We start from the raw sequence: 16,662 nt of genomic DNA, 5'->3' as shown, positions 1-16,662 counted from the left end.
CAACTATAAAATCAATACAACAGAAATAAACAACTTTCATCAAATTATATGTACTAAAAATAATTCTTTTGTTAGTTTTAATAGTGTAAAAAGATATTTACAGTTTTCAGTACAATGGAGCATTATTTTAGCCTTCGTCATTGTTATGTTTCCTTTTTAATAGTGAACTTTTTAAAACCACTAATCCATTATTTTGATGTGCAGGCCATTTGCTAGAGTATCCCAGAATTTAAATCTGGAAAACAACAATGTAAGGAAAAATTATTTGCTGCATATTTACTTCAGCAATTTCCATTAATGAACTGTTGGCAAGCAGGTGCCTATAAAGGCAAATCTACATAATACATACGCTTGCTGTCAGTTACTGGCTGCTACAAGTACAGGTTTTAGTAATTCAGTTAATCCCAGGTATTTCTGTTGGAGTTTGTTTGAATTGCTAACATGGTGTCACTTGACCTTCATCTATTGCAAATACCACTTATTTATTTAATCTACCTCTGCTTATTATTAGCCCATTTCCATGAAACTGCTACAGCACTCTAAAATAGCATGTTGTTTTCAAGATGTTCAATCAAATTCTTAGTTTATTAAATTGGAACCTAAAGTCTTATTCCATAAAAATGTCTTTTACTTACAAATCATACTGCAAGAGTTTTTTATAACTGTAAAAAAATTAAAATACGAGCACAACAAAGGGACACAATAGTTGTTGTTTTGTCATTAGCATATGTCTACTCAAGAGCTGTTAGACATGCTTACCAATACCTGAAAAGATAAATTCTCTCTCCAGGGTATAATTTGTCAATATCTTAAACGTAAGCATGAAAACTAGCTGGAACACTGAAAATCCCATGTCGTGCATAATTATAAAATGGTCGTTCAGGGCTTCCCTGGTGGCGCAGTGGTTAAGAATCTGCCTGCCAATGCAGGGGACACGGGTTCGAGCCCTGGTCCGGGAAGATCCCACACGCCGCGGAGCAACGAAACCCGTGCACCGCAACTGCTGAGCCTGCGCTCTAGAGCCCGCAAGCCACAACTACTGAAGCCCGCGTGCCTAGAGCCTGTGCTCCACAACAAGAGAAGCCACTGCAATGAGAAGCCCGCGCACCGCAGCAAAGAGTAGCCCCCATTCGCCGCAACTAGAGAAATCCCGTGTGCAGCAATGAAGACCCAATGCAGCCAAAAATAAATAAATAAAATAAATTAATTTTAAAAAAATAGAGGGCTTATGATTTCCAAGCTTCACATGAACTCAATTTTTACAACCAACGTCATTTATGATTATTTAATGAGAAGTAGAATTGTCATATGGATGAATAATTGTATTTATTACTCAATTAATGCATTTTCTTTCTACTTGGAAAACTAAACTATGAGAAGGTTGTTTGATGAATACAGAACCTCTACACACAGTGGACGCTCAGTGAATGTTAAGGAATGGTTTTGATGGCTCCCTTCAACACCTATATTACTAAAAGAAAAAACTGTCAAATCAACCTTGATAAATGTCTCATCCAATCACGAATAATGTTCCTTTCTCTTGTTCCCACATTGACCCCTTGCCAACCCTCAACCTTCTGTTTTCTATCTAGTCACACCACCTTCAAAACAAGTTTCACAGCATTTTAAATGAAAACTCAACTCCTACTATGAAAAGAAAAATGTATAACAAATGTGCAAATTCCCAAAGGGGAGTCTCCTTTATGACCAAGGCTTCTCCATTTTTATTCATTGCTGACTTTAATTGTACTTTTAATTCTTGATTAGCCATATTTTAACTCCACAAAAGCAATAAAATTTTAATGACTACATGTAATTTACTTAATCTAGAGAACATCCTCCTGTAGACATTAGCAGATATACACTGTGGTACCTCTTTTTTTTTTTTTTTTTTTTTTGCGGTATGCGGGCCTCTCACTGTTGTGGCCTCTCCCGCCGCGGAGCACAGGCTCCGGACGCGCAGGCTCAGCGGCCATGGCTCACAGGCCCAGCCGCTCCGCGGCATGTGGGATCTTCCCAAACTGGGGCACGAACCCGCATCCCCTGCATTGGCAGGCGGACTCTCAACCACTGCGCCACCAGGGAAGCCCACCTCTTTTATTTTTCATTTTAAAAATTAAGTTTAGGGCTTCTCTGGTGGCACAATGGTTAAGAATCCACCTGCCAATGCAGGGGACACGGGTTCGAGCCCTGGTCCGGGAAGATCCCACGTGCCACGGAGCAACTAAGCCCGTGTGCTACAACTACTGAGCCTGCACTTTAGAGCCCGTGAGCCACAACTGCTGAGCCCACATTCCACAACTACTGAAGCCCGTGGGCCTAGAGCCCGTGCTCCACAACAACAGAAGCCACCGCAACGAGAAGCCTGTGCACCCCAACGAAAGAGTAGCCCCTGCTTGCAGCAACTAGAGAAAACCCATGCACAGCAATGAAGACCCAATGCAGCCCAAAATAAATAAATAAATTAATTAATTAAAAACAATTAAGTTTAATAAACAGTATTTTTTACCATGACACTCTGCAGTACAGTTTTCTAATAATTAACACATTTCACAGTGTAAAGTCTGGCTTCCCTATCAAATCACCACTGAAGGTCAAGAATCCACGTGTCTGTCCTTTACAGTACTTTGCATATGGTACGAGAGCAATAATATATTTTAAATAAATGGTTAGATAAATAATATAAATAGGTATTACCTGAATCTATTCCAGTAATAGTTAAGAAACCCTGCCGTAATTTTGTCATGACTACTCATCCAACCGACAGAAGCTCAGTCTTATTGCAGTCTCCCAAAAGAAATATTATGCAGGAAAAAATGTATTTGACTTTTAGGAAGAGGGCTTTTACTGTAAATAAATGTGGTATCTCCCCTCTTTAGTCATCCCATTCCACTGTCAGTCATGCCAGCTTGCTAGTAAGCACCTCTTCTGCCGCCAGTTCAACCCCACTTCTTCTTTAAATTTTTCAGAAAGCTTCAATATATAAATTCTTAATCTGTCAAGAGTGCTGCCAAAGACAGTTTTATCAGCATCACATACTTGTTGGGCACATATACATCTTTGTAAATGTATGTAAAAGAAAATTGAGTAGGAAACTTATTTTATGAGACTTTTATAAATGTGAAATTTTATGCAATTTTGTATTTGATTTTTGTATAGGCAGAAATACTCAGTGTCCTCAGTCACAGAAACATCATCCAGTTTTACGGAGTAATTCTTGAACCTCCCAACTATGGTATCGTCACAGGTAAGAACTCTATTTGACTTTTTTCTTTCCCCAATTACCTAGCTTTAGATTCTTTAATATGCTAAAATGCTTAATATTAGGTTCTGTCATGAATTGTGTGCTACTGTCAGATGTCACTTTTGTTGCTATAAAGCATTAATAAAACTGATTATATCAATATAATTAAGAATGGTGTTTCCACTTCTACCCATGTTTAATTGTGCTAATTATATCTGCGTAAATGCTATTTAAATGCACTCGCAGCTGCAGTACCAATATTTAAAGGTGCCATTTAACTAAAATTTCATTTAATTAGTTGAAATGAGCGATGTTTTTTGTAACTCTGTGACCTTTTACAAATTAAGATTTCTTGAGCTATTCATGTTATAATTCTTTGCAAGGCATTTTAATCCCGTTAGAGCATTCTTTCTTCAAGGCCTCTGACATGAGAATATTTTTCAGATTTGGTCATCTGCGTTGATAATGACCTTGATCTAAATTATCACATAATTTGGAGCAGCAGTTTATAACTGATGGAATTACCCTTTCCAAAAAGGAGCACACAGAAAATTTTGCCTTATAAAAACACAGAAAGGCACATATTTTTAACACTTTATACTCATATTTGTATAATCCAATGAGCAACTTCAGGTCTATGATAAGTATAGTGCTCAATTTTACAATACGTAACTTTGACCAGGTTCTTTATCACGGCAGTTCTTTGATCAAAACAAAGCAAACAAGAAAACCTTAAAAGATTAGCCCTCTTTTTTTACTGTAGTGTTAAGGACTTGGATTGTCTTTATATAAAATAACAAAACACCCTCAGTAAAAAGGGCTGGATTAGGTACTTCCTTATAAATTATCTCATCTAATAGTTAGAATAACCCTATGAAATAGATAAAGTAATTTTATTTCACATAAGAAACTAAAACTCTAACTTAAGTACTTTCCCAAGGTTACCCAGCCAGTGGTAGAACCACAGTGGTGTACATTTCTCAATTTGATTATACAGAATCTCCTCTTCTTGTATGCAAGAAGCCTGTGAGCACACTAGATCCAACGGCTGTGGAGGGCCGACTGTACTGCTCCATTTTATATAAGGGACTTGAGTATCTGTGGATTTTGGTATCTGCAAGGGGTCCTGGTACCAACCCCCCACAGATGCTGAGGGATGACGTACATACACGAACTGAGTCAAGTGTGGAAGATCAAATGGGTAGGGGATGATAGCACTTGCCCTGCCTCTTGAAATGAACACAAATAAGTCTTAGTACGGGAAGGTTAAGGCAGAAAGAGACAGGCACACACACCTTGATCACCCCACCTAGCTAGCTCCCCCCCTTTAGAAACTCATTGTCTTTCTCAGATGTTGGGGTTCTGAGGGGGGAATCTTGAATGGCTTGAATCTATTCCAACCTGAGTGTACTTGTTAATAGAAAAGGTTATTACAGCAGGCAGCTGTTGTCACTCATACTGAGGACTTGAAAGAATAATTTATCAGAGTGATGGAATGGAATGAACACCAGAATAGGAATTGAGAGATGAAATCTTGTCTTGATTCTGCCAAAGCTGCAGAGGTGGGTCACTGATGATCTATGTGTCAGTTTTCTCATACGTGAAGGAAGGGACTAGAATTGATGATTTCTGGGTGAGAGTGTGTATGTGTATGTGTGCACCTGTGCATGTGTGTTTGCTGAAACTTCTCATCACAGAGATTTTCTAAAATCTGCTTATAAGACCTGGAACAGAGTCCAAGAGGCAGCTGCCATTTTATTTCCCTTGGAAGGGAAGTGAACATCTTTCTCCCAGATCTGCAAAGAAATGGGGTGACTAGAATCTCAATCTCCAAAGTCAAAAGAAAAGATACAATAGTGGACCACCTTTGCTTTGATCTTTGGAAACCTTAATTCTGTACTACCATGCAAGCAATAACCATGAACTGGAGTAACTATCATAATTTCAGACAAAATGGGCTTAAGAAAAGAAATATTACTAGAGATAAATTGGGTCATTTCATAATGATAAAAGGATCAGCATATCAGGAAGATACAGCAATTGTAAATGTATATACAGCTAACAATAGGTCCTCAAAGTACATGAAGCAAAAATTGACAGACTTTAAAGGATAAATAGTCAGTTCAACAATAATGGATTTCATTACCCCACTCTCAGTAACTGAGAGAACAACTAGATAGAAAATCAGCAAGGATATAGAAGGCTTGACAAACGCTCTCAACCAACTCTACCTAACTCACATACATAGAATACACCACCCAACAAAGAATATATATTCTTTTCAAGGGCACATGGAACATTCTTTAGCATACATAAGTTAGGCCGTGAAGTAAATCTCAATATATCCAAAAGGACTGAAAAGTTCTCCAACTACAATAGAATTAAGTTAGAAATTAATGCAAGAAAGAAACCTGGAAAATTCCCAAATATTTGGAAATTAAACAACATATTTCTAAATACCCAGTGAGTCAAGAAACTACAATGGATTTTTAAATACTTTGGACAGAGAGAAAAGGAAAACGTAGCATATCAAAATTATAGGTGGCAGATAAAGTAGTACTTGGGGGGGGGGATTTATAGCTTTAAACATCTATGGTAAAAAAAAGAAAAAGGTCTGGGCTTCCCTGGTGGTGCAGTGGTTGGGAGTCCGCCTGCCGATGGAGGTGGCACGGGTTCGTGCCCCGGTCCGGGAAGATCCCGCGTGCCACAGAGCGGCTGGGCCCGTGAGCCATGGCCGCTGGGCCTGCGCTTCCGGAGCCTGTACTCTGCAACGGGAGATGCCACAGCAGTGAGAGGCCCGTGTACCGCAAAAAAAAAAAAAAAAAGGTCTGAAATTGATCATTAAGCTCCAACCTTAACAAATTGCAAAAATAACAGAATAAACCCAAAGCAAGCCCAATGAAAGGAAATAATAAGGATTAGAGCAGAATGCAATAACATAGAAAACAGAAAAATAATAGAGAAAATCCATGAAACTAAAAGTTTGGTCTTTGCAAAGATCAGTAAAACTGACAAACCTTTAGCTGGACTGACCAACAAACAAGAAAATACAAATTAGCAAAACCAGGAATGAGGGAGAGGATAGCACTACAGTCCCTACAGAAATTTAAAAGGATTATAAGAGAATGTTATGACCAACTTTATGCCAACAAATTAGACAATTTAGTTGCAATGAACAAGTCCCTGAAACGATAAAAAATTTCAAAACTGACTCAAGAAGAAACAGAAAATCTGCCCAGAACTATAAGTAAAGGAATTTAAATTTATAATTTAAAATATCTTCATAATGAAACGCCAGACCCAGATGATTTCACTGGTGGATACTATCAAATGTTTATAGAAAAAATAACACCAGTCCTTCCCATACTCTTTCTGAAAATAGAAGAAGGAACACTTACCAACTCATTCTAGAAGGCCAGTATTATCCTAATATCAAAGCCAGATAAAACATAATAAGAAAACTGCAGACCACTGTCCCTCCTGAACATAGATGCAAAAATCCTTGACTACGTATCAGCAAACTGAATACAGCCACCAATAAAAAGGACTATACACCACAACCAAGTGGAATTTATCCCAGAAATGTAAGGTTGATTTAACTTCTGAAATCAATTAATATAAAGCATCGTAATAGATAATAGAATAAAAGACAAAAACCGTTTGGCATTCTACAACACCCATTCACGCTAAGAAATCTCAACAGGCTAAAAATAGAAGTCAATTTTCTCAGCCTGATAAATAGCATCTATTAAAACCCACAGCTAAGATCTTACTTAAAGGTGAAAAATTGAATGTTTTTCCCTTAAGGTTGGGAACAAGGAAATGAGGTTCTGCTCTTGTCACATCTAGTCACCATTGTACTGGAGGTTCTAGTCAGTTTAATCAGGCAAGAAAAAGAAAATAAAAGGCATCCAGGTTAGAAAGGGAGAGGTAAAACTGTCTTATGTGACATGATTCTCTAAGACTCAGGACACCCCAGGAATCCACAAAAAACTACCAAAACTAATAAACAGGATAAGCAAGGTCACCAGGATCCAAGATTAATATACAAAAATTAATTGTAGGGCGCTTCCCTGGTGGCACAGTGGTTGGGAGTCCGCCTAACGATGCAGGGGACACGGGTTCGTGCCCTGGTCCGGGAAGATCCCACATGCCGCGGAGCGGCTGGACCCGTGAGCCATGGCCACTGAGCCTGCGCGTCCGGAGCTTGTGCTCCACAACAGGAGAAGCCGCAACAGTGAGAGGCCCGCGAACCACAAAAAAAAAAAAAAAAAAAAATTAATTGTATTTCTATATACTGGGAATGAACAGTCTAAAAATGAAATTTAAAAACCATTCCATTCACAGTACTATCAAAAAGAATAGTACTTTGGTATAAATTTAATAGTATTGGGGTATAAATTTAACATAAGAAGTGTTAAGACTTGTGCAATGAAAAGTACAAAACATTGCTGAGAGAAAATAAAGATCTAAATAAATGGAAAGATTATATGTTCGTGGCTTGGAAGACTCAATATTGTTATGACGGCAGTTCTCCCAAATTGATCTACAAATTCAAAACAATTCCCGTCTAAATCTCAGCAGACATTTTTTGTAAGAAATTGACAAGGTGATCCTAAAATTCACATAGAAATATAAAAGACTGGAATAGCCAAACCAGTTTTAAGAAAGATCTAAGTTTAAGGTCTTTGCCGCATTTCAAAACTTATTATATAAAAATGTTAAAAAAAAAAAAAACTTATTACAGATCTGTAGTAATTGGCATGGTGCAGTATTGACACAAGGACAGGCATATAGAGCAATGGAGCAAAATTAAGAATTTAGGGGAAAAAACCTTGCATTGATGGTCAATTGATTTTCAACAAAAGTGTCAAGACTATTAAATGGGTAAAGGATAGTCTTTTCAACAAACTGTGCTGGGAAAATTAGAAATCCACATGCAACAACAACAAAAAAAAATCTTAGACCCTCACCTCAAACCATACACAAAAGTAAACTGAAAATGGATCATAGAAATTATCAAATTGTACACTTACAGTATGTGAATTTTAAGATAGAGAATTTATATCTCAAAGCCATTTTTAAAGGAATGTTCTCACTTTCTTGGCCTTTTGTGCTTCAAATTTGAGGGCTCTTCTAAATCCTGATGCAACAAATACTGATTTGTTTGCATTGTCACATAAACCCTCTGACTTATGTGTTTCATCTTATCTCATAAGAATAACAAATTTTTGAAGAAATACCTATATTCATGCCTACCTTTGTTTCAAATACATTCTTGCAACATCCTTGTGTTTCTGAATTCCATCTGAATGTATTTGGATTTCATTGTCAGCTCAAGTTTTATTATTCATTCTGTTAGTGGTCTTGTCTTTGACAGATTTCTTACCAGGATGATATTCACTTTTAGAAAATTTTAGAAACAGCATGGAACAGTTTTTATAAACTTTTAATGCCTTTTGTTAATTTAACACATTTTCCCAATGAAACTATGAAGTCTTATTTCTGAAATGTGCCTTGGTTTTAATTATATGCTTATGTTTCCTTTGAAAATAGAATATGCTTCTCTGGGGTCACTCTATGATTACATTAACAGTAACAGAAGTGAAGAGATGGACATGGAACACATTATGACCTGGGCCACTGATGTAGCCAAAGGTAATGCTTCATGTATTCTTACAGAATTGATGGAGAGCATCCTGACATGGTGACTTTAGTCGGAGGAATTTCTTATTCTGTATCTTAAGATGTTCTTTTTTCAGACCAAAAGTAGAAAGAATTCTGCAGCTTACTGTGCACATAATATTTTAGATCATTGCCTTTCTACTCCTGCATTCCTTTTCTCTTCTTCCTTTCTTTTTTACCAAAAACCAAGTTCCAACAAAATCAGTGGCTCCAAGGCAGCATTTCTGCCCTATTTTGTGACATTGTAATTGACCAGCTTGTTCGATACATTAAATGGAAAGATTATAATTCTGCTGTGCTGCAAGTCTCTACTGAGATGCAGTATCCAGAAAACATGACTTACTGTAGGATTAGTTCTACTCATTTCGGATACATAATAATATGCTAAAAATAGTAACCACTTGGAAAAAATTTTTTTATTTATCCTGCCATGCAAAAGCAATTCAGATTTTATTTTATATTTAATGTAAACTTGGAAATCACCCTTGGAAATGAAATATTTTTAATACACAATATGCCTAAACAAGGTGCCTAGTTCTTTTTCCCTCATAAATTCCTGCATAGACAAATGCTTTCTAAAGCAATTTAAATTCCATTTATTTTTATCTTTTTATTTTCCATTTTCCTAACTGAATGTTTCTGAGTTTTATTTATAACTGTCAAAGTTGCTTTGGAAACAACTTAATCTAATGAATGCTGATGGTTACGTTTGTATTCTAGCAACCCCTAGAAAGCAAGTCTTTCCAAATTTTACTGGAGCAATTAACTCCTTTGCATTTTGCTGCTCCAATCTCTACCAACATCTCTTTACAAAGCAAATAAAGGGATATTTAGCATCCAATAAGGAAAGCAACTCATACTTTGCTTTCACTGGGAAGTTACACAGGGACTTCCAAAAGCAATAGCCTTTCCTTTGGGGAATTATCTTGTCTGCTTTAAGTTTCATCAACACCTGCCAAATTCTTCAAATGGAGAAAGTGAAAATTAAAAAACAAAAGTTTCATGCTAAATGCTGCTGCTTGAATGATACTTCATTACCTTATAAGAATAATAAGCTCTATGTTTAGGATGGTATACCTAAGGCTTTGGCTGTGTTAATTAACTTAATTGTGTATTCATGCATCAGACGTCTCAAATCAGCCTTAAAATTTCACATTCTTCAAGACATTTTCATGTAACATCATAGCCACTTCTCTGCATATCAGTAGGCCACCTGTTTGTAAGCAGGGTAATGTGCTATTATTGGAAACTGCCTGAAGCCTTGTGGAAATACACTTACAGAAATGTAAATACATATACAAGCAGTTCTTGACTTAAAACACTTCACCTTACAGACATTTGCATTTAGGGTGCTCAGCCAATTACACCCATCTTATTACTTAATGGCACTTAAGATGGATAGACAGCAAACAAATCAACCGACACCAGTCACTCAGCTTCCAGCTGTACACCCTCCACTTAAGCTTCTCTGGCCCCCAGCTTGTAAACCTCATCCCTCCTGGTCCCTTCCCCTGCAACAGTCCCTGTCTGTAGGGCAAGTCCTTTGGCTCCAGATCAGCTCAGTCATTCCTGTGGTTTCTCAAGAGCCCTGGCACTCTGTATCAGAAGTACAAGGAAGAAAAGGGACAGGACTAAATAGCACACTGGAACTAGAGGTAAAAAATAGGGATGGAGAAAATGGGAGTGTCCAGAACCACACGGTAATAAAATCACTTTTTGGTGGCTGATGAATTAATCTGAAAGGCAAGTTCTAATGTGTTTGGACTCAGGTGAGAGCGTAAAGCAAAGAAGAGACTTGTTTATGTGTAGTCACAAGTAATACTTAATACTTGAAATGCCTGCGAAAGGAAGAAGAAATCAGTGCTTTCAGAATGACTTCTACCCTCTCTGATAAAGCTATGTGTAGAACTTGGAGATGAAATAGGAAGGCTTGATTTTTGTTGATTCCATTTTGAATTCAGCTGTGCCCTTCAGTTTGACCATGACTGAAGCCACTGAAGCAACAAGATGTTGAGAAATCAAAGGATGAATAATTCATTTCAAATAAGAGTGGATTCGTGCATTTTGAAATAGGCATTGCTTAACATCACTGAAAAGAGAAAACCTCCTAAAAGGCAAAAAAAAAAAGATTCTCTTCTTTCTGGGTGGGAAGAGGGATAGAGGGCAGACCAGCCAGTATATCTGAAATTGCTACAGGTCAGTCAACAATGGGTAAAAGGAACAATTAAAGCACATAAACCAGGATCCAATCTCCAAATGGTCATCATTGATTCCAAATCTTCCCAGTGACTCCTGTGAAATCTTTTTTTAGGAAACTCTGAATCTTAAAATTGATGAAAATATTTTTCAGCATTCCTATTTTTTTGCAATAAACATAAGGCAGACAGAATTGTAGATAGCTCTATATAAACACATTAAATAGAATTTTATGTGATTTTGATTACAACTTTTTATGTACACTAAATATTCTATAAATGTATACTATATGTTATACACAAATAATTTACAACACTTTTTCTCGTAATAGCTGCCATGAGGAAGAAAAGTGCCTGTATTTAAAGCTTCTGTGCTTGAGCGTTTTTTGAAATTCTTTATTGTCAGCAAATGTAGAAATGATCTAGGTCTACCTCTAATAGTTAATTAAATAGTTTCTACCTGAAAAATTATTCAGGAATTTGATTCTTAAAGACAAAGAGAAATAACTATGAAATTCTGTCATAAAAATTATTAAAAGTTACCTGAGTTATAGCTTTTGAATTTTCACAGCTTCGAATATGTAGAACTTAATATTAGAAGAAATATTTCTTTTATTCCAGTTATATCTTGTTTAAGATCATTTGAATTACTAATACTTTTGTTGACTCTTCAGTAATATCTTTATATGGAAAGAGTTTAAATTTTTTGAAACTTTTCTTTGTTCTTTCATGATTCTTCACTATATAATAATCAGAATGTAGAAAATAATAGATTATTTTTAAAATTAGCCTTTATAAAACTGAAATTTTCTATATACTGAAAAAAAGAACCAAGGCCTAGTTATTAAATTATTTTTCAATAGATAGTTCATTAGGGCTTCCCTGGTGGCGCAGTGGTTGAGAGTCCGCCTGCCGATGCAGGGGACACCGGTCCGGGAGGATTCCACATGCCGCGGAGCGGCTGGGCCCGTGAGCCATGGCCGCTGAGCCCGCGCTTCCAGAGCCTGTGCTCCACAATGGGAGAGGCCACAGCAGTGAGAGGGCCGCGTACCGCAAAAAAAAAAAAAAAAAAAAAAAAGGTAGTTCATTAACCAAAGGAACCTGTTTGATTGGGGTGAGGGGCTATTCCATTGTTTAGAAAAGACAACTTGAGAAATAAAGAGAGGAAATGTTTCAGTAGAAAATGCTCTTGTTCTTTATTCTAAGGGGATAGACTGTATAAATACTGGGAAAGAGTCATTTTTTAATTCAAAATAATGAAACTCTATATACATCCAGTTTACTGAAGTAACCTGATTTTCAATATGTTGTAGAGAATTTTGGAGTACATTTAAATATATATTATGTCGAAGATTTATCCTTGTAAGAAGAATAAAATATTTTGTAGCTACTGTATATTTTTCTATCTGAGGATCCCCAAATCCTTTACCAACCACAACTAATGAATCCAACCAGTTCTCCCCACCCCTACCCCACCTCCACTCCCAGGGTCTTACTGGAATGAGTACTGAGAAACCAAGCTTCACTGGGTAACTGCAGACATGCAAATGAAAACTGAAATTTTTGGTCAGAACTTTGGCTGATTTAGAAGGCAGTTGGTAGTATAGAATACCTTAGTCATTGGAGCATTTCTTCCAGTGGTATCTGTGCTATTTTCATGCAGACTCCAGAAAATTAAGGTGTCCTTATTGGGTATTATAAGAAGCTAGCTTTATCCACAATCAAATTCCAACTTCTAAGAGGTTAAAGCACATAAATTTTTCTTAGCATATAAATTTTCTTAATGTGGGCATATCCTGTCCCTATTTTATCCATCATGGAAGAACAGAGCACATGAATTTAGTTTTTGCTATTAAATCCTTTGCAAAAATATGGAAAGTAACACTGATGTTTAAAATAGAAAGGTAATACTGATGCAGTGTTGAAAAATTATATTAATAGGCCTTTCTTCCTTTTTGTACAAAAAAGGAATGCACTATTTACATATGGAGGCTCCTGTCAAGGTGATTCACAGAGATCTCAAGTCAAGAAATGGTAACGTAGTCATATGTTTTTATTTTACCTATTTTATTATAAAATACATGCACCGTTGTATAGAAATAGGCATCATGCTTTCCATCTCTTTTGTAACCTGCTGTTTTGACTCACTGCTGATACTGTGAAAATCTTTCCTCTATTAATAAATGTTAAAATCCTCCACATTATTTCAAGAGGCTGCATAGTATTCCACTGTATAAGTAGCACAGAATATGGACATTTGGGTTGTTTACATTATTTTTTCTATGATAAGAAATGTTGAAGTTAATACTTCTCAGTAGAAATTTTCAACACATCCCTAATTATTTCTCTAGAATCATTTTCTAAAACAGGTATTGCTGGTCAAAGCACATAGTTGTGTATTTCTAGTTCTTCTATTTTTAGATGGCTCTCTGTACTAGCAGTTTGGAGTTTTGTTCTTGTTACTCCTGAGTTATTTGGTGTAAATTTTTTATGTCACTCACATTACCCGAAGGAGTGCCCAAAAATGATCAGCACAGGTTTGGAAAGTAAGAGTTTGCTTTTTCTTCTTCTCTACTTCCTAAAATTTATTTATGATCCTGGATTTTACAATTCGGAGAGTGAGCACTTTTAAATGGCAGGATTTAGATGTTACCTTCAAGTAGGAGTGGTAATAGAATGCTTTGTCCATTACATCACTTGAAAATTCATGGAAAAAGGCAGTGGGATTATCTAGCTAGCCAGCACTCAGAGTTTGCCTCAGAGTTTGCTACTTAAAAACAAAAAATCTTGCTATCAATTCATTCACATGCTTTAATTTTTTACTTGCTTTCTAAGTGATTCTTCCAAGTATGGAGGAGGAGGAAAACAATTTATTTTTAGAAAATCTTTAAATCGCTGCAGTTAAAATGGGTAACTGCTAATAGTGTGGTCCTTAGAATGGGTAGTCGTGGCCAGCTGAGGAAGAGAACTCGGGAATCCAACCAGCTGCCCAGGACCTTGATGCTTGCAGGGGTGGAGAAGGGGAAGTTGTCGGCAGCTGCCACTCCTCAGCAGTCCAGGTTGGACCAGCACCCTGACCCTGACAGTTCACTCTGGCTGATTGTTCTTGCCCTTTTCTAGGTTTCATCACTTATCCTTTGGCTTTTCTTAGACATAAGCTTCCTGGAGCTAAATACTTTTTTTTTTTTTTTTCTTATATATATTGTTTATTGTGTCTCTCCTGTGAGTTCCAGGAGAGCAAAACCTTGGCTATCTGTTCCATACCACATTCCTTGCACCTAGACTGGTCTAGAACAGGCACCTAGACTGGTCTAGAACAAAAATACTTTTAATATATATTGGCTAGCAGGAGATCATTAGGAAATAATACAGAATCTAGTAGGAAGTATCAGAGTTTTATGACTTTGTACATTTTCAGTTCTTGCTCAGAGTTTCAATCTAAATAAGTTGTTTAACATCTCTCCTTTTAATCTAGTTTACCAGTATATCCTGTATATCCCATGAGAGGAGAATGGTTAAATTATCCAAGATGTCATTATGAAGACTAACAATGGAGAATGTTCCCATTTTTAGAAATTACAGTTTGAGGGCTTCCCCGGTGGCACAGTGGTTGAGAATCCGCCTGCCAGTGCAGGGGACACGGGTATGAGCCCTGGTCCGGGAAGATCCCACATGCCACGGAGCAACTAAGCCCACGCGCGGCAACTGCTGAGCCTGTGCTCTAGGGCCCATGCTCCGCAACAAGAGAAGCCACTGCAATGAGAAGCCCACGCACCACAAAGAGGAGTAGTCGCTGCTCGCCACAACTAGAGAAAGCCCGTGCACAGCAACGAAGACCCAACACAGCCAAAAATAAATAAATATAATAAATAAATTTAAAATAAATAAATAAATCTATATAACTTAGAAAATGAAAGTCCTATATTCTGTCTCCACCCCCACCCCAAAACTGTTAAAAGTTTCATCTATATTGTTTCAATGTGTATGTGTTTTCACATCAAGTAACTACACAAACTGTAAATTTATATTTGGCTGCGTTGGGTCTTCGTTGCTGTGCATGGGCTTTCTCTAGTTGCAGTGAGCAGGGGCTACTCATCGTTGCGGTGCACAGGCTTCCCATTGCAGTGACTCACAAGATACGTATGTGAATATGTTCAATAAGCAGATAGATATATAGTTTTGAGGCTGAGATCTATTTGAGAGTGTTAAGATGTAGTTGGGGCTTTTATGGGAGTGGGCGAATAAGAGCATAAGAAGGGAGAAGGCCAAGGGCAGAATCCTGAAGAAATGTTTCTAGCCTTTCCTTTGTAAGCCACACAGTGCCTTGAACATGGTAGTTTAGCAATACTTATTAGCTGTTACTAATGACCTTGATAAGTGGAGAAAATAACCTTTGCATGATCCAGTACACAGAAATAGCCTAAGGGTAAATTTGATACTATATATAATAAGCTATACATTTTTTCAAATAAAAATATAAATATTGTTAATACTATATTCAGTTATTTAAAAAATACTACTACTTTTTTATCATAAGATTAATAAGTGTTCATTAAAAAAGTCTAACATTATAAATCTGTGTACTAAAATGTACTGTGTCCAAGTTGATCTTTTCATCTTCTGCCTACCCCCAAAAAAATTATTCCTTCATTCCCTTCTCAGTGAGTGACAATACCAGTTGCCTAATCCAGTAATCAAATAAAAAGGAATTACAGTTCGATTGCAGAGTTCCTGTTCTAACCATTATGCTGTATTGCCTCTATTTTATTTCCTCTTTGAGTTCTCCTCCTCCTCCCCCATAGCCAATAATCCAAGCCCAGTTGATTCTGCTTCCTGTTTCTTGACTCGGTCCACTTCTCTCCTGTCCTTTGCCACAGCCTTAGTGCAGGCATCCTCATCTCTCTTGGACTACAACACTGGTGCACACAGTGATCTACTTACCTGTATTCTGTTCCCCTCTGCACATTTGACCGTTTCATTCCTCCACTTAAAATCATTCATTGCCTTTCCATTTCTCACAAAGGCTCGTCTGGACCTGGCCTGTGCCTTTTCCTCTGCTCCTGACCTTTTGCACAAGCTCACTCTTCTGCTTAGAAAACTGCTTTCCTCCCCCAGGTCTCCTCTTTCTGGTTAGCATAGCATCATTTCTTCCAGGAAACTTCAACCTCCTTACACTTTGACTTCTTAGACTGCTCTTTGGTCCTATGGCAGTCTCCATGCCTCTCATCATGGAACTTATCCCACTTTATTATAGATGTTTAACTGTCTTTACCATTAGACTGTAATCTCTACCAGAGCTGAGACAATGTCAGTCTTGCTCACCTTCCTCTGCTAGAACATAGTACATGGACTTGCCCATAGTATATGCTCAACAAATATTTGTTAAATGAATGAATGTATGAATAAGTAAATAAATGAGTATTATCTCTGCCTTCAAGAAAAATTACTTTTCAACTGGGAGGAAAAACCATATATACCATGAAGTAATAATGCTAATTATTCCTCAGTATCATGTTGACAGTCTAGTGGCAGAACCCA

At 37.1% G+C, this 16,662-nt stretch overlaps 1 protein-coding gene across 4 annotated transcripts in view; it reads left to right on the top strand.

Annotated features, from left to right (window-relative positions):
- The window catches only part of MAP3K20 (mitogen-activated protein kinase kinase kinase 20), a 173,658-nt gene that overhangs the window by 77,704 nt on the left and 79,292 nt on the right, over positions 1-16,662 (top strand). For all 4 annotated transcript variants that reach the window (XM_027128169.1, XM_027128170.1, XM_027128172.1 and 1 more), the window contains exons 3-5: positions 3,160-3,247; positions 8,801-8,902; positions 13,093-13,158. In XM_027128169.1, the coding sequence (XP_026983970.1) occupies positions 3,160-3,247; positions 8,801-8,902; positions 13,093-13,158 (256 nt within the window). The remainder of the gene's footprint in view (positions 1-3,159; positions 3,248-8,800; positions 8,903-13,092; positions 13,159-16,662) is intronic.

This window comes from Aethalodelphis obliquidens, unplaced genomic scaffold (genome assembly GCF_003676395.1).
Source record: "Aethalodelphis obliquidens isolate GAN/ISIS:26980383/991018 unplaced genomic scaffold, ASM367639v1 scaffold2, whole genome shotgun sequence".
Lineage (NCBI taxonomy): Eukaryota > Metazoa > Chordata > Mammalia > Artiodactyla > Delphinidae > Aethalodelphis > Aethalodelphis obliquidens.
Note: the sequence above shows the minus strand (reverse complement) of the source record. Positions and strands in the feature narration are given on the sequence as shown.